Genomic DNA, 21,003 nt, shown 5'->3' on the forward strand with positions numbered 1-21,003 from the left:
GACACGACTGAACGCCTGAACTGGACTGGCCAAGAGGCAAAGGGGGGGGGGGGGGGGGGGGGGGGGGGGGCATTATAGGAAAAAGAGCACCAGGGCGAGGAGGCACCGTGCGGCTGCTGCCTCTGTTGCCATGACAACAGGCGGATCGAGTGAAATGGGAAAGCTATAGCGCAGCCGTTCGCGGAACTGCAAGGAACAAAAGTTGGGGGTGCGTTTATTATGCGGGAGAAAAATAAAATGCAAATTTTGACGAATCAAGTTGGGGGTGCGTTCATTACGCGAGTAAATACGGTAAGTGGCGCAACCTCAAGTTCATGTAATGTTTTGCACAAATTGTACAGAATACATTAACACTGAAGCTATTTTTGCAGAAAATGTGCATTTTTAGATATTTGTAGAATATGTATAACTTCTCCACTTGAACTTTTCACACAACTCCAGTACCTTTAAGACTACCTACTTGGATAAATACAGAGTAAATAATGCTTGAGTTTTCTCCAAGTGACTATCAACAAGACTGCTCCAGTTCAATTTCAGCGGAGAGCATATTTTTCCCTTAAAGCCATTGGATCATGTTACATTCAACTGAGAGCATGATTATTAATAAGCATCTGCCTAAGCACACCCATATGGTTCCCTCAAGGAATTCCCCTGAACATGATTTTACATTGGACATGAGTGTACCAGAGTTGCCTGCGCAAAACGTTTTTAACACAGCAAGCTTGAGCAACACATGCAGTTGAAAAATGCAAATCTTCAAGTAGCCTCACCTGGCTCTGTCGGTCGTGTGGATGCCACACTGGGTGGGGATAGAGGCATTTGTACTGGTCGGGGGAGAAAAGCAGAAACCGTTTATGGCCTCTCAACTGGGCAAAGAAGTTCTGTTGTTCGTCATAATGCGTAGGGGTAATGTTGCCTACAGAATAAATACAAGTCACATAATTAGTAGGCAAGGATACATCTTCTAACATTAGAAACTGCACTCAACCACTCGAAAGCAAAGATAGCACACACATCTCAAAGGGATAGCTTGAGCAATTTAATGAAAACCAGTTTGGTTTGATTTTTTGGGTTTAATGACACAACGCAACTCAGGTAATGAGGTATGCCATAGTGGAGGGCTCCGGATAATTCTGACCACCCATGGTTTTCTAATGTACACTGATAGCACACAGTACACGGGCGCTTAAGAATTTCGCCTCCACTGAAATATGCCTGGGATCGAACCCAGGTCTTTTAGCTCCACAGTTGAGCGCCCTAACTAGTGAGCCACCGTGGCAGGGATAATGAAAATTGCCTTTTGGAATTACGGCCTCCATGTAACCTACCCAGCAGTATTATTTATTACATTATTATTATGACCAAAATTTCTCAATAAAGCTGCAGTCTGCAGCATGATATGCTGGTCTTTATTTCAAATTATGAACACAAATGTGGCTGGCATGGCAAGAGGAGTAACATTTCATGAGCAGCAAGCAATGCTCAAGCATTCAAATTTAAGGCAAAATACATTCAGTGGCAGAAGTGACCATAAAGTTAACAAAATTATGACTATAATTCACAAGCATGCACAAGAAATGCAAAAACAATGTCTTCTGCCCATTAACCTGGATAATTCAGGAATAGGCAATTTCCATTGCATGGTCATTGTTTATATTTCTAAAACCAGCGGATATCAATGTAATATTAAGCATATATTCTGTATGCATAACAATACATAAGAATGAACTATTTCCTATTGCACAGTCAAATCAGCACATAGAAAGCAAACTAGCAGCAAATGAACTTACAGCAAACAAAGTGCTCAACGTTACTGTGAAAGGTCAATTAGGGTATGCATCTAGTGTGGTCTTTTATGGGGACTGAAAAAGGATGATGGTGATAATGGGTGTCTTGCCACAAGGGCATCTATCTCTGCACAAGGAACAGAAAAAACTGAGCCACCATGGCACAGTGAGTATGGCAAACAAGACTCACAGAAGTAGTAAGCAGAAATACAAATACAGCGTCAAAAGTATGCTTGCATATGTACCTAATGTGCGATAATTTTGCAGAGGTTTATTTTCTGTAGTCATGCAATTTTTTACATGCATGCAGAGCTTACAAACTGAAGCTACTTCCCTAAACTTGTCAGGATAATCTGACATTAGTTTGGGCTGTATAAAATAAATTGCCCTGGCCACACCATCTTGTGACATAGGATAATCTGACAGAAAGAAGACTGTGTTAAGGCTGTATGACATGCAAGCAAAAATGCTTGCAATGTCTGCCGCAATAGTGCAAAAGCCTGTTTCAAGCACGCAATGTTACAAAGTTCCAGAATTTTTTTCGCCACGTCACAAAAACTTTCAGCCTTCACTCAATCGCTTGAACGATAACCAGCCTTTAAGTTGTTCACAGTTGCTCTGCAGTTTGACAGAAAATATTCAGAAAAGAGAATATCAGAGTAAGCCATAGTTCTAGCTAACCTGAACAACTGGCTTTATCGCTACTGTGCGCAAGCTTTATGACATGTAAATGTTTTCACAGCCAAATGATGAGGTGTACTGGACACAAACAAATAGCCAATGTACTGTAGGACTAGATAGCTGAACACATTGTCATGCATTGCTAGCAGAGGTAAATACTTGCAAATATACTCCACAATAACTTTCAACCATTTCTTTCTGGTCTTTGTGAACAGCAACCTAAGCACAATATGTAGAAAAACACGTTATCAAGGGTAGGTACTAGTTTCCCTTTGTTCAACTTTAATGCAAGGCTGACCTTCAGTAGCAACAAGAAGAAGGTTTGATGTCAAGGGGCCCCAGCCATTTTGCTTTTGCTGCCGATTGGCCCACTCCCAGTTGAAGCCGAGGAAGTCCAACACGATGTTAGGCCCTACAGTTTCATTCATCGCCTGCTGCAGATAGTACCTAAATGATGAAATAAATAAAACTGTGTCATTAAAAAATGCAGGGTGCACTACATCACAGTCCTTCAAATCATAATAACATGGACACAGAAATGAAGAAAATGCAGAGCTTAGTGCATTAGTCTGCAAAAGCTGCTGTAGCTTTGGCTTAGCCATTTTAGCCGTATACATTTCTCAGACATTCCTTTCTTCCAAAGTACAAGACGAATGCTTAGCGAGCGCTGAAGTGAGCTGAATTCACAATGCGCACTTCTCTGCTTTCCTCCCATTTTTTCTCATCGTCATTGTGAAGTACTTCAACCTTCCATAGTAGCCACCTTCCAGGGTGTCTCCCTGGCAACCACCCTCAGGTTGCGCATTCCTCTGTCCATGACAGCCAACCTCTGGATTCTTCCCATTAGTGGAAACCACCTTCCAGCTTCTTTCTCCTCTTTCCTATAAGTAAAGAGGGTGACTGTTCTGTCCACTTTGCCACCTCCCAACCATGGCAGGTGTTTTATACTTAATTCAAATTCTAGTACAAATTATTGAATTGAACTCGTCACTTTGTAATTTTGGCCCTACAACTAACACTAGACTCCAGGGTAAAATGTTAAGACCATGTGGCTACACATATCCTATTACAGCCTTTAATATAAAATTGGTGTGTCCTGCACAAGGTTGTCCACTCCTGGCACAAACATGGGAGCACATTATAGCTCTCTTTGGGATGCCGTCGAGTCTAACTCAACTGTGCATCAAAGTGAAGTGATAGGTCATGTGAAACACTACATTCATGTCCTTCTGTGCTTGCGTCACTTTGCTTCGCTATTTGGCCACAAGGAACACATTGGTGCAAGAGCGACCATCTGCTCACATGTTCACCATAAGTGGCTGACTCTGTACATACTGGCATAAAATATAAAAAGCAGTTTTACTTGAAAACATAAGGAAGCGGAGGACTAAAAGCTATGAGCTAAAATTGTCATACACAATTTTTACACAGCCAAATCATGAGGACACTGCGAGAAATGGCAGAACATTAGCAGAAACGACAGCATTTGTAATGCCACCACTAGACATAGCAAAACTAAACAGAGCCATAAAACCTGCACAGTGTTTATGACAGCAAGTCTTAAAGAATGAACATAAAATCTGTACTAAGGGGCCCCAAACACATAGCAGCAGGTTTCTTTTATTACCTACTGATTAAGATTAATAAATAAATTTTATGAAAAGCTTCAATTAGGCAGTCATAGGTTGTTGCTATAAAGACCTAGCAGCAATATTTCTGTGATGGCAGCTTTACTAAGAGCACAGTGAGGAAGAGAAATGTTTGCTGGATGAGCATACAATAGCCAACCCTGACTACATTGCTGCATCTACTAACTGCTGCCAGTTTGCTCATATAGGAAGAGTTCGGTTGCTATCACAGTGTACACGCAACAGCCATTTCTTTGGTGGCCCCACCGGGGTAGCGCAGTAGTTACAGTGCTCGACAACTGTGTCCAAGGGCGCGGGATCAAATCCTGGCCTCGGCAGCCACTTTTCGATGGAGAGGAAAAGCAAGGCGCCCGTGTGCTGTGCGACATCAGTGCAGGTAAAAGATCCCCAGGTGGTCAAAATTTCCGGATTATTCCACTACGGTGTCTCTCATAACCTGAGTCGATTTGCGACATTTTGACCATAAGCACCCTTCCCAAAATTGACCGCATTGATATATTTCATGTTCATTGCTTTCTAGCTAACCCTTTTTGCATACTTCGAAGGTCTAAATTGTAGGGTTTAATGTCTCGAAACAACACAAGCTGTGAGGGGGCTGTAATGGAGGGCTCCGGGTTAATTTTGATTGCCTGCAATCCTTTAACGTGCACTAATGCTGTACACCACATGGGCATTTTTGTGTTTTGCCTTGATCAAAATTTGAATAGATCAAAACTTGTGACCTTGGTATAAGCAGCTAAAATTCAAGACCACTGAGCCATTTCAGCAGGGCCGGCTTGCAGGATAAAGGCCGAGCTAAGTCCAGACTTAAACGGTGTCTTTAGTAAGACTAGACTTCTTTAAGACGGCTCGGGTTCCGAACGCTTCGGTTCGGCTTGTGTTCACCAGAATGGCTTCCCTAAATGTCCTCAAGAACCAATTGGGGCATTTTACCTCGTAACACAATATTAAGCCACAAAAAGAAATGACACGGATTTTACGCAGCGCAAGACTGACGGAATGTTTACATCTTACAGCGGTGACAGGGCCAGCGCATCACTGTATTTCCCTAATTTCTCTACTGAGGTATACCTGGCGTCCTCGTGTCTTAACTAAGACGGCACTAGAGTCGTAATCGTGCAAGCGACTTATTTAAGCCAGGACTGAAGCCCCGTCTCGACTCCAGTCTTAAGTGGCCATGCTAGCGGCCTATCCTTTAGACTAAGTTATAGGGCTTCAGACTGCACTTAGCTAAGACAGTTTTAAGATCATTTCGTGCAAGCGGGCCCAGGTCTCTTTAGAGGTCTGTACTTACTAAAACTTACAGATGTAATGAAGACATCAGACATATATCAAGCCTCTAAGTCAGAAAGAAAGCACGATTATTAGGCATGGCTGTACTGGCCTTCACTTCACACAGCCCAAAAATTTACGTTTTTGGAAACGAACTACAACAGTATCAGAAAAATAGAATAGAATCTTAGTTAACACATGACACAAGATTAATCTTTCCTGGTGAAGCGTTTGAGCACTTAAGAACAGTGAGGTTGCTGGAGAGATGCAAATGATGCTGCAGTAGGATGAAAGTGCCCAGCCACTTGCTGGACACTATTTCCCACCGACTGACTGAGATGGCAATCCACTGCTCACCATGAGTTACTGCTGCAATGAAATCGCTCATGACACTTAGCTTGACACAATGAATATCGCTCACTTGGTTTGGCCAGCATTCTTCAATCGCTCCACAAACTGCCCCATTTTCATCTCCCGTCGACGAGTTGGAGGTGAAATGTTTTTGAGGCGATGCTCCTTCACCTTAGCATCATCATAATATTTGAAGGTAACAGAATCCGATTCATATACAGTACAGTCACCCACTCCAAAGTGCTTAGAGAGGTAGTCCAGGTCCCATTTAAGTGCTGTTGTAGCCAAGTTGGTGTCAGTCAGGATAACGGGCATCTAAAGGATTGCAATAATTAGTCCATATTAGACATTGAAAATTTGCATACACTATATCATTGATCATTCTACACAGAAATGGTGTAAACAAGATGCAGCAACACAGGGAACAAAGGAAACGGAACACACGGTATTCCTCTGTTCCCTCATGAGCAACATCTTGTTTCTAAACATCCACAGCAAACCAACTGCTCAGATTTCGCTCGAGTTAAATATCACATGCACTAGCAGAATTTTAGTGCCACATTGCAAGTTCAATGCATAGGGCTGAGTACAACGCAATGTTACTCACAATAAGCAACCGCTGTGCTACACTAAAGGTCTATTCACACTTGCGACTATATGAGGTCGCGCGTCTACCAGTCGCGCGACCAGAGGAGAGGAGCTCGCCACTACCGATGTTCACACTTGCGACTGTCGCCTTCTCGTTCGTCAGGCACAGTTGGGGCGAACGTCGGTAGCGGCCGCTTGCCAGACACTTCAGCTTTTTCAGGCGAGCCCGTGCGCATGCCGCGCTCTCGTGTTTCCAGGAGAACGCCAACGACGAATAGACTGTGTCAATCACCGTGGTGTCAATAAAAAATGTTGTGCCTGCGTGAAAAACCCATTTCTCAAACGTTCATGGTACCTACCGGTTAGTCCGAATATCTTTCCAATCTCCTCCAAGGCCATATCTTCCCTGCCTTTGAATTCCGGGTGCAGTTTGTTGAAAAGGTAGGGGTATTCTTTAATTGCATTGAGAAGGTGCCCGATCGAGTACTCCGGGACCTCGCTGATTGGTGAAATGGTTTGCGACTAGTAGTCGCGCGACTGAAAATTCGAGCAGTGCCCGATCGGCCCGCGGCAGTCGCTTTTCGACCGATGCGACCATTTGCGACTGTCGCTTTTCGACCAAAACGGTCGCGCGACCGCTGCTAGTCGCAAGTGTGAACGGGCCTTAAGTGTTTTGATACCCACTGGCTGCCTACTTCAGCTAGTTTTGCACATAGACACACACCCGAATATTGCTGAGGGCTTCTCCGATAAACCTCCGAGGGTTTTTGCTTTTGCAACGATGGCGTTGGCCAGTGTCCGCACAACCTAATGAGAGGGCTGGAGGGGTGCTTCGTGCATGACTGCCATGGTCCGATGTGAGCAATGTGCGTGGCCAGGACCAATTGCAAAAAGTAACACGTCTTTACTGTCGTTCGCACGTTAAGACTGTAGGCATCTATATAGGATCTAAAAACCGAAGCCTATAGAACGTGGGTTTCGTTTCGTAGTGCGCGTAGATCCCATGCGAATTTGTAAACAATAACGAACACGTGTCTGGAATTCGAAACAGTCAGAACAAGCTGACGCAGTTGCATCTAGAGTTGGCGGTTGGTCCCTTAGAGTGAGAAAAGTAATGCTACCCCAGGCGAAAATCCAACTGCCTTTTCCCCGGCGACTGTAAACAATAATGTCACGTGCGTCGCAGGTCCAAGGAAACAAGCCATATCGTCGACAATGAACGCGGAAAAATTGACGAACAAATGCAGCAATTCACAGCCACACAAAACTACACGTAGACTTGCACTTACTTCTCACACAACCACCAGCGTGCTGGTCAGCTAAATGTTGCTGAATGCCGGAGGGATTAGTGTATATACTCCGTTCTTCACGATGACTCAAAGCATTTAAAACATTTGTAAGTGAGGTAGAAATCGTTCACTCAAAATAATTACGTTTCAAATTGCATTATAGCTCACCATGCTTGTTATTAGCCTGTTTGCTTCTGGGTCGGTGCAGCTCAACCGCGGTACGATTTCTAAAGGTATTCCATAATCATCAAAATCTGCTTGAACATTATCCACTGATTGATGTTCCTCCGTGAGCTGCGCCATTTTCCTTGTGTAGTCTACATGGTTGCTAGACGGTGAATTCCGTATTGGCCTTTGGGCGCCAGATTTTTCTCCTCTAATAATAATAATAATAATTATAATAATAATAATAATAAGAAGAAGAAAAAGAAGAAGAAGAAGAACAACAACAACAACAACTTAGCCGCTTAGCTTAGCCATTAGCTTGGTTATGCGAAAGCAATACCAATACCCATGGCTACGGCCAGGTTCAGCTAATGTTCGGCTGGTGGTGGTGCTTATGGATATGCTTGTTATGGTTAGACTGTGGTGGTTATACAATGATTCACTCTGGATACGAAGTCCTCACGACGCTCTTCAGTAACGTATCGGTTTGGGTAAGGCCAGCCTTGGCGAGAGACTTTTCCCGTCTCTTCTTTAAACGTTGTTCTCGCTGTTCTGGTGTTTCTTCGGCGCGTCTCTTCCTTTGGCGTTCATTTTCCTTAATCCGCGACGGACGTTCCTTCTCAAGCCGCTCCTGTCGTTGTTCCTGGGTTTCCTGGGCACGTCGCAGCCGTTTCGTCAAGTTCCAACGTTCACCAGTGCTGAGACTACACCTGGCTTCTGCATCACTGTCCATGGCATTGAGCGAATCAGTAAAATATCCATCACATCTTCCACTGTTTCCACTGAAGAGGTTGCACGTCCACGCAAAGCTGCAGACCACGCCTCTTAGAAGTCTTCTCTCGCGCTGTTCCTCCGTCTCTGTAGCTTGCTCTGTCTCTTACGCTCATTGCGACGAGCTTCCCTTTCCTTAATTGTCAAATGGAGGGGAGGGTGCAGCTGGGTGCAGCCCTCCTGTGAGGGTACAAACCTCAACCAACAACCATCATCATCCTACGGCAACCCCGGGCAAGGCCCCCCACACCACAGGGGTGGGGAGGTTTTTGTTTCGGGGAGCGGGCGTTATCCCAGCCAAGGGGCTCATGCAATCTGGATTCGCTCCGCCGGGACGGGTTCGCAGTGCCAATGCACCGCCCACGCGTCGCCCCGGCGGATAAGACTCCTAATAGGAAACCTCTATTCTTCGATTCTCTTCTCTGAATATAATCATTGGGTGTCCCCATTCTTCATAAAATTTCTTTGCGCCAATTGTACCGTATTTCTCGCTGAAGGTGGAACCAAAGCTCCTTTCTGATCTTATTATTCACTTCGAGGAGACACGGCGTCTTGGGGCTGAAGGCATCGCGGCATCTCGCTACCCATATTTGGTAGTTGATTTCTGCGAGTGCCAAGACGAATTGTTTCCGTGCTTCACTGGGTAGCGGATTGAGGTACCTCACCGTGCAGTACGGGATGCCTGGGAGCTTGAACAAATCTCTCAGTCGACCGAGGAGCGCGAGGTGGCATCGTCGAAGCAAATGTTAAACCGCCGGCGGAGGCACCGCCACTAATCGCAGACGGCGCGAGATGGTCGCCCAGCTCTTCGGCGTGACGTCACAACACCTGTTGCGCTCCTGGCGGACAGCGCGGGAGTTAGGCCGCCGATGGTGGCACCGCCACTACTCGCAGACGGCGCGAGATGGTCGCCCAGCTCTTCGGCGTGTCGTCACACAGAGGTCACGCGAAAGGTCAATGGTGGCACCGCCGCGGTACGGCAAAGGCTTGAAAGTGCAAGTAGTATTGCTTTCGCAATAATAATAATAACAATAATAATAATAATAATAATAATAATAATAATAATAATAATAACAGGTTCACAAGAAAGGAAAGGCGCAGTATCTGTCACACTTGTTCTGTGGACACCAGCCCCGCTACTAGAACAAACTCAGTTTCACACATGGAGGAAGGAAACAACTTAGGAGAGGCCCTTGCCATTCCCAATGCATTGGAGAAAGTGTGGCGGAAGTGACGTCAAAATTTAGGGTTAGCCAAGTCGGGCCATTAGCAACGGCGACGCTGTTGCTATGAAAACTCGGGCCACTAGCAACAGCGTTGCTAAGAGCCCTAAGTACGTGAGCGTCGCGGCAAAATGGTAAAGGAGAAGAGACGTTGCAGCGTCCAGTCGCGGCGCGGCCGCGCCGGCTTCAAAAAAATGACGTCAGGGCCTCTCCTAAGCTTTCCTTCCTCCATGGTTTCACAGCTCCCCATAGCGCCATTTGAATTAATGCTGTGAAACAAGTGTGAGCGCCGTCGGCTTGCTCATAAGCACTGTTTCTTGCGTTACTCCCTGGCCTGTGTTTTGTAGTATGTTCTTTCAAGGCATCGATTCTGTCATGCAAACAAATGTCAACTTTTCAGTGCATAGGAGCACTCTAACCTTAAAAGGTAACGCAGACGGTATCACGTTTACTAGTGCGCTGCGCAGATTGCCTCAATTACACGCAGAAATCTGCTAGCTTGGGTAGCCTGTTCATGCAGTGCATGAAGTCTGGCTGCTAGCGTCAAACGATATAGTGAACACAGATTACGCATAAACGGCCTCCGTCATCGCCTAATTAGAAGCGATTTCCTTAATGTCTAACTTTCGAGGTATGGCGTGGACCATAGCTCCAGATCGGCACTCTCGCACTCCTGTATATATAGCAATGTAAAAAAAAAAAAAATATATATATATATATATATATATATATATATATATATATATATATATATATATATATATATATATATATATATATATATATTCCTTTGTCATCTAAAACAACGTCAGATGTGAAGAGCTTTTGAATGAGTTCACTAAGTGAGGATTCAGTGAGAATAGGCGTGTGCACTGCGAAAGGAAAATACTAAACAAGCACATTCAAAAAACTTGTATTACGAGTAATCAAGTCGCACCCTTGAGAGATTCCTCTCGCCCTTTAGACACACACAGAAAAAAAAACGACAATTTTACTGCTTGTAGGGGAAGTTATTGTAATTTCAAACTAGCTATAGCACAAGATTGCAGTTTTAGAACACGATATTCAAGGTATCTACAACGCCGGAAAGGGCATTAGAAGTGAATTGCATGAACCTAATTGTTATTTATTAGCGCAAGAAAAATTGAGAAGAAATGCAATATTGTCAACACTAATGCAAAATGCTAATGAAATGCAGCAAACAATCTGAACTTGACTTCATTAACATAGAAAAACATTGCAAGGTTACACGCAACTAAGAGGAGCTTTTGGGAAATATTTGAGTAAGCAGCAGAATCCTTTGTGTGTGTGTGTGTGCGCGCGTGCGTGCGCGCGTGCGTGTGTGTGTGTGTGTGTGTGTGTGTGTGTGTGCGTGTGTGTGTGCGTGCGTGCGTATGTGTGTGTGCGCGTGTGTGTGTGTCTAATGGGAAATGAGCGTTAGCGTTCCTAAATTCCTCTGACCATCGTTTTTTTAACATGTGCTTTTGTATTGCTTCAACAGCAGAAACCATATTTGCAGCGAATTCACTTCAATGCATGCATTAAGGAGCTCATATGCTTGGTTGGTAGCATATCCTGAGCTCATTCAAGCTTATAAGCTTTCGTGCTTGCTCGCCTCACAAAAATGCAGTTACAAAGCCGTTCGACATATCATACCTCAGTCCAGGCAGGAGCTTGACGTACCAGCCATTGCAAGTCTGGAAGGCCTAGCTTGTAGATGCCGATCTAGATCATCTTCTGAGTTTTTAGATGTTTATCTTTTAACAACGAGAAACAGATTGAAGAACCGTGAAGAAGCGATAAGCTACACTCCCATCCCTCCTAACTCCCTAATTACCCCAACAGTGGCCGAGAGTCATCCCTTCAATCAAATAATTAAAGGCTTAATTCATTCATTATCTCCTTTCTTTTTCTTGTCAGCTGCCGCAGCTCGCTGCGTTTTCTACGTCGCATGCTCAGTTATTTTGAAGATGTTTTAATTTTTGTGATCATTCGGCTTGTCGAATTGCTCTGCAGTTCTAATATGTCTTCTCTCTTCGCATTAGCTCTGAGTTGGAAGCCCCGTGCTCAATTTTGCTTCATTGACATGCTTCAGAAGAGAATCAACGCTCAATTCACATGATATGAGAACTTTATGCGCAACATATTATTGCCGTGACAATTAACCGCTCAATGACAGAAGTCTGCTCAACAAGCAAAATTTCTCGCCCTGATGGCTCGTCTATTTCCTCGTCGCGAAAATACTCAAATTTTCTACGCATTTCGGGTACTGCGACGAACTCAAAATGATCCAAATCAAAATCCATTTGTGCAGCTCAGCTTTCCGATTGGCGCTATGTACTCTGATAGGCTCTTGGAATTTTGCATATTCTCTACTGGCATTGGTGTCGAAACACATGGGGCAGCGCGATTATTAGGGGGCTTTATCTTCGGTATTATAATGCCTTTTGTGTTCGAAATATGTGCCAGCAAGAAAATAAAGAGCCTTGCTACACGAACTATCACGGGAGTACTTGAATATAGTTCCTTTTCTAAATGCAGATCAGAAATTGTTCACTTCGAAGTAAGTTATATCTCTTATGTGCAGAGGTTATGCCCACATTTTATTCTCCAGGAAGTCTATTATAGTGACACGAACAAATGACGGACTTCCAGTTCGTTTCAATAGGCTTCGTTGCCCACGATGCAAAGCATGCAGGCCAGCATGAAGAGGCCTTATGCTAAAAAAAAAAATAGAAAGCTTCGTCTTAAGAGAGGGCTCGATAGCGCCTTTAACGACGTCTCTTCATTCCGCCAATTTTAGGCATCTAATGACTGGCACGTAGCTGGCAAAGCGTACGTCTATTTATTTTTGATTTTAGGGTAAAGACACAGCATCTTGTCGGCGCACGCCCTACATTTACAGTGAACGGCATAAAATTGGAGGCACACATGTCGGCAGCTTGGCTCCCTGTCACAAATTGAACTGAAACTGGAAAAGAAGGTGGATGCTAAATAAGAAGAAAAAATGACAGCACGCTTAACGCTGCGCAATGAGCGGCTACGTCATATTTTTTACGAAATGACTTGCGCCTCACGTAATCGCGTAATAAAAGGAAATGAAACCGAAGAGCAGAACGTTAGGTTCGTTCTGGCGAGCAAGTCGACAACGCTGTCACAGTTGTTTCACGGGATTAAATTTCGCATCACACAAAAGCTATCACTGAGGTAATGTTTGCCTTCGAAGCCAAAACTGTCATAATGTAGTCATAATTGCAATGCAGCCGAGTAGAGTGCAACGGCAGCATGTAAAAGCTACGTGTATGCCGGGCGCTCCATGCTTCCGCGCCACGTGTAGCAGACGACGCGCCCGGCAAGGCCAACTGCAGGCAAGAGGTAACTGCCAACGGCAAGAGTCAACTGCAGCGCCGCTAGTTCACGCGACCGCCACCGGGACACCACTCCGGGCGGAGCTGTGAAACAGTTTGTTCTAGTAACGTTGATAGTGATTGCGCCGTAAGGGAAGGGAGGAAGGTGGGAGGGAAACTGGAAAGAGAGAAAAAGGAGCCGTTGTGGAGGGCTACAGAGTAATTTCGACCACCTGGGGATCGATTCCGAGACGCCCACTGCCCTGCCGCCCTCTGACTCACCTCCTAAGATTAACTGGTTCAACTTCTCTGGTTCACCTCCGGGCCATGCTAACACCTCGCCCTCTACCACGGAACAACAGCCTTCTCACTCTGACCATCCGGCTCCTAATCACAATCTGGATACCGATGGTTGGGCTACCGTCACGCGTCGAACCAAGCGCCCCAAGGTGACTCGTGTGTCCACGGTCCTCTTCACCCCTCGAGAGAAGAACACTTCTCTCAGGGAGGCCAATAAAGAACACATTAGTGCCTTCCTATAAGGCCAGCCAGGTGTCATCGAGGTCCGGCTTAATCAGAAACGTAACATCATTTCTGCAGACGTTTCTTCGCAGGAAGCCCGATATTACCTCCTGTCCTTCAAATCCCTTCTCTCCATTCCCGTTTGGGCGTTCGAGGCCTCCCTCATGGACTTTCATGTGGGTACCATCTTCGGCGTCGATCGGGAAGTTCGGGAACAAGAAATCGCAGAGGGCATTCAGGCGGACGTCGATATACTCGGAGTTCGCCGATGAGGTCATCCAGTCTCCGTCCGCTTTGCTGCCCCCCCCCCCCATCTGACCACGTCTTCATCAACGGGATGAAGTTATTTGTTCACCCACTCAAAGCACGTCCCCTCCAGTGCACCCACCCGTTACGGAGCCTTCAACCATATATATGTCGCCTCCGCTTGCACCAGGCCTGAACGCTGCACCACCTGCGGCGGATCCCACCTCATTCGAGAATGCACTTCTCGCACTCCCAAGTGCTTCCATTGCGGAGGTTGCCACCGAGCTGCTGATCCCTCGTGTCCCAAGTGGAGACACCAACAGTAGCTGACCACGGCACTCCGCAAGACTACAACCCCAGAAGACCGGCGGCAAGTGCTCAATGAGCTCCGCCCACTTCAGCCCACTGGTACCCAGTTCGACTCCTACTCAAAGGCCCTCCAGTCACGGAGCGCCAAGCCTCCCAGCCAACCAGCTCGGGAGACCCCTCAGCAACTGGTGGCAGTGGACTTCTGCACCACACTCACGTCTGTAACTGAAGCGCTGCGACTTGCTGTCCAAGCGCTCATGACTCAGCTTCCACCCAACTCTGGCACTCGTCGATTGGGGGAAGCTGCTGCTCTCATTTCTGGGAGCCCTACTACTCGCCATCATGGCCAGATGTAGGAACAGAAGTAACCCTGCTCCCAGGAGTCCGCGTGTCTTGCAGTGGAATACCAATTCCCTGCGATTACGACACACGGACCTCAAAGATCTAATCCTCCAGAACACACTGGAGTTTTATATTTTTGCCTTACATGAGACCCGAGTCCCAGCGGAGAACCTCCGTCTACCAGGATTCACCGGGTACTCTGGCCACTCATGCTGTTTCAACCAGGACTGCAGGGATGCCCCCTGCCTGGACCCTTCCCATCCACAACACAGGTCCCGCACAGCCATCTATGGGAAGAGTGACATACCCCCCACACTGATGGATGTCGCCCAACCTCACCTAGGACAACTGGAGATCTGTGCCGTGCGCGTCCGAATGGGTGACACGGACACTATCGTCGCTTCAGTATATGTCCCTCCAGGAGTTCCCTGGGACCCCTCCTGCCTCATTGCCCTCCATTCCCGTCTCGGTAAGAATGTTCTTATCTGCGGTGATTTCAATTCCCACCACAGGGCATGGGGCAACCAGTCCAGCACCATCCGAGGCAAAAAGCTCCTGGACGCAATCAACGCTGCTGGCCTGTGCTTCCTACAGCTCACCTCCCCTACCTTCATTCGGCCAGGACGGTCTTCTTTCATCGACCTGGCTCTTCTCTCTGATGCCTGCCACTATTCGTGGGCTAGAGAACCTGACTCTCTGGGCTCTGATCATTTTCCCGTTTTCCTTAACCCCTCTTTGAGGGCTCGGAGGAGGGAGAAGCTCTACCCCATTACTAAATGGGCCGAGTTCAGAGAACGAGTTAAAGAAATTCCACTTGCAGGTGATTTCCTGGACCTCCTCGGACGTTGTGCCAAGAGCTCCACAATCATCTGTGCAGTCCCACTCCATGCACAAGCCCCGGACCTAAGTCTACTCGGACTTAGGGCCTCCAGACGACGGGTCGAGCGAGTGGCCGAACGCACTCACCAACCGGAACATTGGAAGGCCTACCGCGGGACTGATGCTTGCTGCCGTCGTCAGGCCAATCGTCGTTCCCAGCAGAGCTGGGCCAGCATTTGCCGGTCCATACAGTCAGCCAGACAGTCCTCTGCTGCCTGGCGCATCCTCAAATCCCTTTCGCATGTGGCCTCTAATCATCAACCTGTCATGAAAGCAGCAATCGCAAGAGGCATCTCCTTTCAAGACTTGGCGGAGCAACTTGCCGATTTCCTTAACAAATCAGTCACCCCCTCTCCGTCAGCTGGACTTCCAGTGGCAAATCTCCCTTCACCCCTCCATGCTACCCCTTCCTCACCAGCAGCTTTGGCACAGAACATCTCTGCCCTCTGCAATGATCCCATTGCCCCTCGTGAACTTCAGCGTGCCCTCAACGGCTCGAAGAAGAAATTAGCTCCTGGCGCTGATGGACTTACACTCCAGATGCTTCGTAATCTGGACGACCCAGAGAAGACACGACTCCTCGTTGTCTTCAATGACGCATGGGACAGCGGCATACTACCGGACACCTGTAGGAATACCATCGTTGTCCTCATCCTTAAGCCCCGTAAGCCGGCTAAACAATTATCTTCCTACCACCCTGTATCTCTCACCTCTGCAGCCTGCAAGACCATGGAGTTCATTGCCCTGGAATGACTAACATGGATCGCCAAAGCAACCAACTTGCTTCCGGAGATGCAGACAGGATTTCGGAAGCACCGCTGTACTGCAGTCTCTATTGCAGACGTAGTCTCCACCCTTGAGAAAGCCAAATATGCGGGAAATGTCCTCCTAGTCCTCCTGGATGTCCAGTCCGCTTTCGACAACCTGCCTCATACCATCATTGAGCAGGCTCTGGATGTCCTTAGAGTGACTGGGAAACTGCGTCGCTTTGTCACGGCATTCCTTTCAAATCGCTCCTTCCAAGTTCGAGTTGGGCAAACACTTAGCTCTCCTTGTTCTGTTACCTCTGGGGTTCCCCAGGGATCAGTCCTCAGCCCATGACTGTTCAACCTCGTCCTTGCTGGCCTGCCGAACTTTGTTCAGCAGGTCAGAATCCACAATGTCTCCTGCTCCATCTATGCAGATGACACAGCCCTTTGGATCCGAACTCCAAAGAGACGTATTGTCTCAGCTAGGAAGGCCTTGCAACGGGCACTGGACAGCGTCCAGTACTTCCTAGCATCCAAGGTATTGACCCTCTCATCTACCAAGTCTGAAAGCCTAGTCTACCATCCCAGAGGAGCAAGGAGTTCCCGCTGACTTGCAACTTTGCATATCGGAGGAACCCCCTTCCTTGGAGACGCCAGGTGAAATACCTAGTAATAGAAGAGACATCTGGGCGAGTTGGTACGGTGACATGATGAATAAACAGCGCTACAGACTAGGACAGACAGCGCCCGTCCTGTTTGTTCTTGACCTCCGCCCTAGTCTGTAGCGCTGCTTATTCATCAAATACCTAGGTCTCACAATTGATGACTGTCTCACCTGGATCCCTGCGGACAAAGTCCTCATTCCCCATCTGGACTGTGTAGGAAGATCATTCCAGTGTCTCCTCGCAAATGGCAATGGTTGCTCGACCACTTGGGCAATCAAGCTCTTTGAGGCAGCGGCGACATCGGTCACCTTTTACACCCTGCCCTTCGTCTCCTTTCGGTCGGCTCGAGACATCCGTCTCGACACGATTGAAGACGCTGGATTAAACGATTCCTTGGAGTCTCTCAGTCTTCACAGATTCCTGCTACCCTCGCGGAAGCCGGTATCTTCCCTCTGGACCTTCTCCTCGCCCAGATGGGACTGACCCACATCGACCGTCTCAGCCATGCTCCAGATGGTGCCCCACTCTTAGTACGGCTGCATAGCAATTCCCATTCTCGTATGGATAAGCTGTCAGCAGTGTGCAGGGAACTCATTAGTCCCATTCCAGGTTTCTCAGTCCTACCCCCTCCGCCCAATCAACCCCCAGTTCCTATCTTTTTGGGTATGGACGGCCACACCCAGCGTCACACCCCTACAGCTGCCTTCCAGCAGACAACTGCAGCTCTCCTTGAAGAGTGTAGAGGATCTACACTCCTCTTTACGGATGGCTAGGTTCGTCCCGCTACCTCCCAAGCAGCTGCTGCCATTACAGCACCGCAGCTAGACCAGTGTAGGTCCTGCCGCCTGTCATTCCCTGCCAGTTCAACAGCTGATGAGCTTGCCGGTCTTCACTTAGCTTCACAGTTCATCGCTTCCTGCGTCTCAGGGTATCAACTGGCCCTTCATTGGGTTCCAGGACATACTGGAGTCTTGGGAAATGAGAAGGCGGATGCCCTGGCCAAAGCGACGCACGACAACGACGCCTCAGTCACTGAGGATGTCACACCTTTCGAGTTTTAAAGACCCCTCTTGAGAAGGTCAGTAAGGTCGTTCCATACAGACCGTCATATTGCCACTGGAGAACATCTCCAACGGCTCTCTGACAAACTTCCACGCAGGGACAAATCCATCTTCCTACGACTGCATATAGGCTGCACATGGACGCCGTCACGCATGTACGCCTGCGGCCGAGCTCCCAGCCAAGCCTGTCCCTCTTGTGGCAACACTGGCACACTGGGGCACTTGCTCCTTGTCTGTCCAGCCTCCGCTGGCCATCGCCAGAAACTTCTGGCTGGCTACCGGAATCTCGGTCTCCCTGCTGATACGGAAGGGCAATTGCTCTTCCCGGCTCGGAACCAACTTTCTGCTCACCGGCTCCTCCTGATTTATCTGGAGGAGACTGGCCTCAGCTCTATTCTGTAGACCTGCATGGGTCTATAGTGCTTCGTGCTGCAATGGCGGCATCAGCTACCTTCCCTCCCTTACCTCCCCCTAACTCCACAAAGTTGGCCAACATAAGACGCGACCACTATCCCCCCCCCCCAAAAAAAAAAATACACCATAGTAACCACCACCACCATCACCTAGGGATCTTTAACGTGCGCTGACATCGTACAGCACACGATGCCTCTCGGAGGTGTGCACGGGCCGCAATTTTGAGCCAGACCTCGGACAAAGCCCTATGCTCCAGGTTCAAACCTAGCTCGGCCCGAAACTGAAGGGGCCCAGCCCGGCCCTACAGAAAGAATAATTTCAGAATGATGAGTTAAGATATCGTGAAATGTTGAGTTATCATAAGTTTAAGATGAGAGGCACATATCACGTACATAGAATTATTGTTGCAAGCTTATCGTGCAAAAACAAGTTATGCATTGTTGAAGGCTTTAGGTACATGAGGCATTTTCGGCGCTCCTGTATCATGAATCCGGCAGTGGTGAAGTTTATTTCGCTGCTCTAACTTATTTGGCTGGAATGACTAATACGTTATTCGCAAGAATTAGTACAAGCTTTGTGTACGATGTTCCCTTAATTGATTCTCCAAATGTGCACTGAGCGAGGAGATGATGCTTCATGTCGGTAAACTCGTCACGTCTACCGTTTGCCTTACACGGCGCGGGGCAAGGCGCCGCCACTGCATTTCCTGCTCAGAGAAACAAGGAAGCTCGAAACGCTGATTTTTTTACTAGGTGCACTCTTAGCAAGCAACTAAGCCGAACCCAAAAAGGATCATCATCATCATCAGCCTGATTATACCCACTGCAGGGCGAAGGCCTCTCCCATATTTCTCCACTTAACCCGGTTCTGTGCTAGCTGCATCCACTTGACCCCTGCGAACTTCTTAATCTCATCCACCCACCTAACTTTCTACCGCCCCCTGCTACGCTTTCCTTCCCTTGGAATCCAGTTTGTTACCCTCAGCGACCATCGGTTATCCTCTCTTCGCACTACATGTCCTGCCCATGTCCATTTCTTCTTCTTAATTTCTACTAGAATGTCGGAATGTCGGATGGGGCATACCATCCCAAAAAGGATGGTATGCCCCAGTTCCAGTATAACATTTTTCAAACATTTCCGGACCGAGGCAGCCGGACATAAAAGCAATAAAAATTGCTCCCAGAAAGGAAAAACCGAGACCAATTATTAGTTTTCAACTGAAATATTGTTACGATACGGCAAGCCGATGAAAACAGGAGAACAGAGGACAGAGAGATGGTCGATGACAGTGAGATGACGTTTAAGGAAAATGTTGCCGGGCCTAGCGCGAGCGCTCCTGTCCGTGCCACTGCCCGCTTTTTCTTCCTTGATGTCGTCCGTAACATGACCCGGGGCCACCGAGCGATCGTCCCGATCGTGGACGAGGAAATGCACGATGTTGATGATTCCATGGCATGATGATGGGCGTGTCTAAATGCTTGAAAAAGAAGAGGCAGAATAGAATGGCTTGTCGGCACAATGATTCGCGATGAACCTTGGCAGGACACTCTCGGGCCACACGTTGCCACGACTCGATGACGGAGGCCAAGGCACGCACCGCATGGCATAGGCAGGGGAGAATGTCTTGACGTGTAGTGGTGTCTTGGGTCGTAGGGTCCTTGGTCGGCACATCAGGTCAGTGGGGTCACATTAGGTCATTCGGGTCTCTCCTTGTGTCTTGTGGTCATGTGTGGCGTCTCGGGTCAGTCTCTCCTTCGTCGTGTCTTGTGGTCGGGGCGGGGGGGGACGGGGCGGAGGAACGGCAAGGTCTTGCTGGGTCCGGCAGGCTGGAGAACAGCCATGCAGTGCCTCCTAACCTTTCGCCGACGGCGCAAGAAGTCGCAGGGCGCTGATGCTCTGGACCAGGATGGGGGGGTGATGATGAAGTACCAGCACCTCCTACCAAATGTTACGATATGGCAAGCCGATGAAAACAGGAGAACAGAGGACAGAGAGATGGTCGATGACAGTGAGATGACGTTTAATGAAAATGTTGCCGGGCCTAGCGCGAGCGCTCCTGTCCGTGCCGCTGCCCGCTTTTTCTTCCTTGATGTCGTCCGTAACAATATAAACAAATACAGTTCGCGCTACAGGCCGTGGGGAGAGGATGGCTTTGCTTGCACTTGTTAAGTTTAAATTGTTCGAACAGCTGAAGGGAATGGTTGGCATATCGCATTTGTCTCGATGCGCGGCGCCTCGCTTAGATTGTCTCCATTGCTGGAGATAGGCCCAGACTACACACATACGCCCCAGGGACATCCCAAGCATTCCGATTATGGGAGATTCGGATGTCCTAGGGAAGTCCGGAGAAGTCCCAGAAAAATCCCCAAGACATCCCAAATGAAACAAGAATCGACTTCCTCAGGACGTCCCAAACAATACCGAGGTGGGTCATGTTTGGGGTATTTTAGGAGCTTATTGGGGCATTGTTTAGGAGATTTTCCTCTGCTTGTTATTCTAGGTCCTGTCTTACAAAGGCCTCGTAAGAAGCATGCAAACGTCTTCCAAAAATTGTTTGTTTCCAGTTCTCAAAATAAATCTCAGCTCATGTTGGTCTGATGAGCAGACTCAAGTTGCCATCTTTAATTTGTATTGGGACAATTAGGACAGGGATGATTTGGGAAAAATTTGAGGCAGAGTTGAATTTGAATGGG

General features: G+C 47.7%; 1 protein-coding gene across 2 annotated transcripts in view; it reads right to left on the reverse strand.

The window, feature by feature from the left end:
• The window catches only part of LOC146204665 (hypoxia-inducible factor 1-alpha inhibitor-like), a 39,653-nt gene extending 31,719 nt beyond the window's left edge, over positions 1-7,934 (reverse strand). Inside the window, exons 1-4 of one of the 2 annotated variants that reach the window (XM_084589370.1) lie at positions 7,786-7,934; positions 5,811-6,055; positions 2,767-2,915; positions 771-916 (exon numbers count right to left, since the gene is read on the reverse strand). In XM_084589370.1, coding sequence (XP_084445496.1) covers positions 771-916; positions 2,767-2,915; positions 5,811-6,055; positions 7,786-7,920 — 675 coding nt within the window. In that variant the 5' untranslated portion in view covers positions 7,921-7,934. The other variant, XM_084589371.1, reaches the window with a different exon arrangement.
• Positions 7,935-21,003: the final 13,069 nt, after the last annotated feature.

Source organism: Amblyomma maculatum, chromosome 1 (assembly GCF_055883805.1).
Source record: "Amblyomma maculatum isolate TAMU_Amacu chromosome 1, ASM5588380v1, whole genome shotgun sequence".
Lineage (NCBI taxonomy): Eukaryota > Metazoa > Arthropoda > Arachnida > Ixodida > Ixodidae > Amblyomma > Amblyomma maculatum.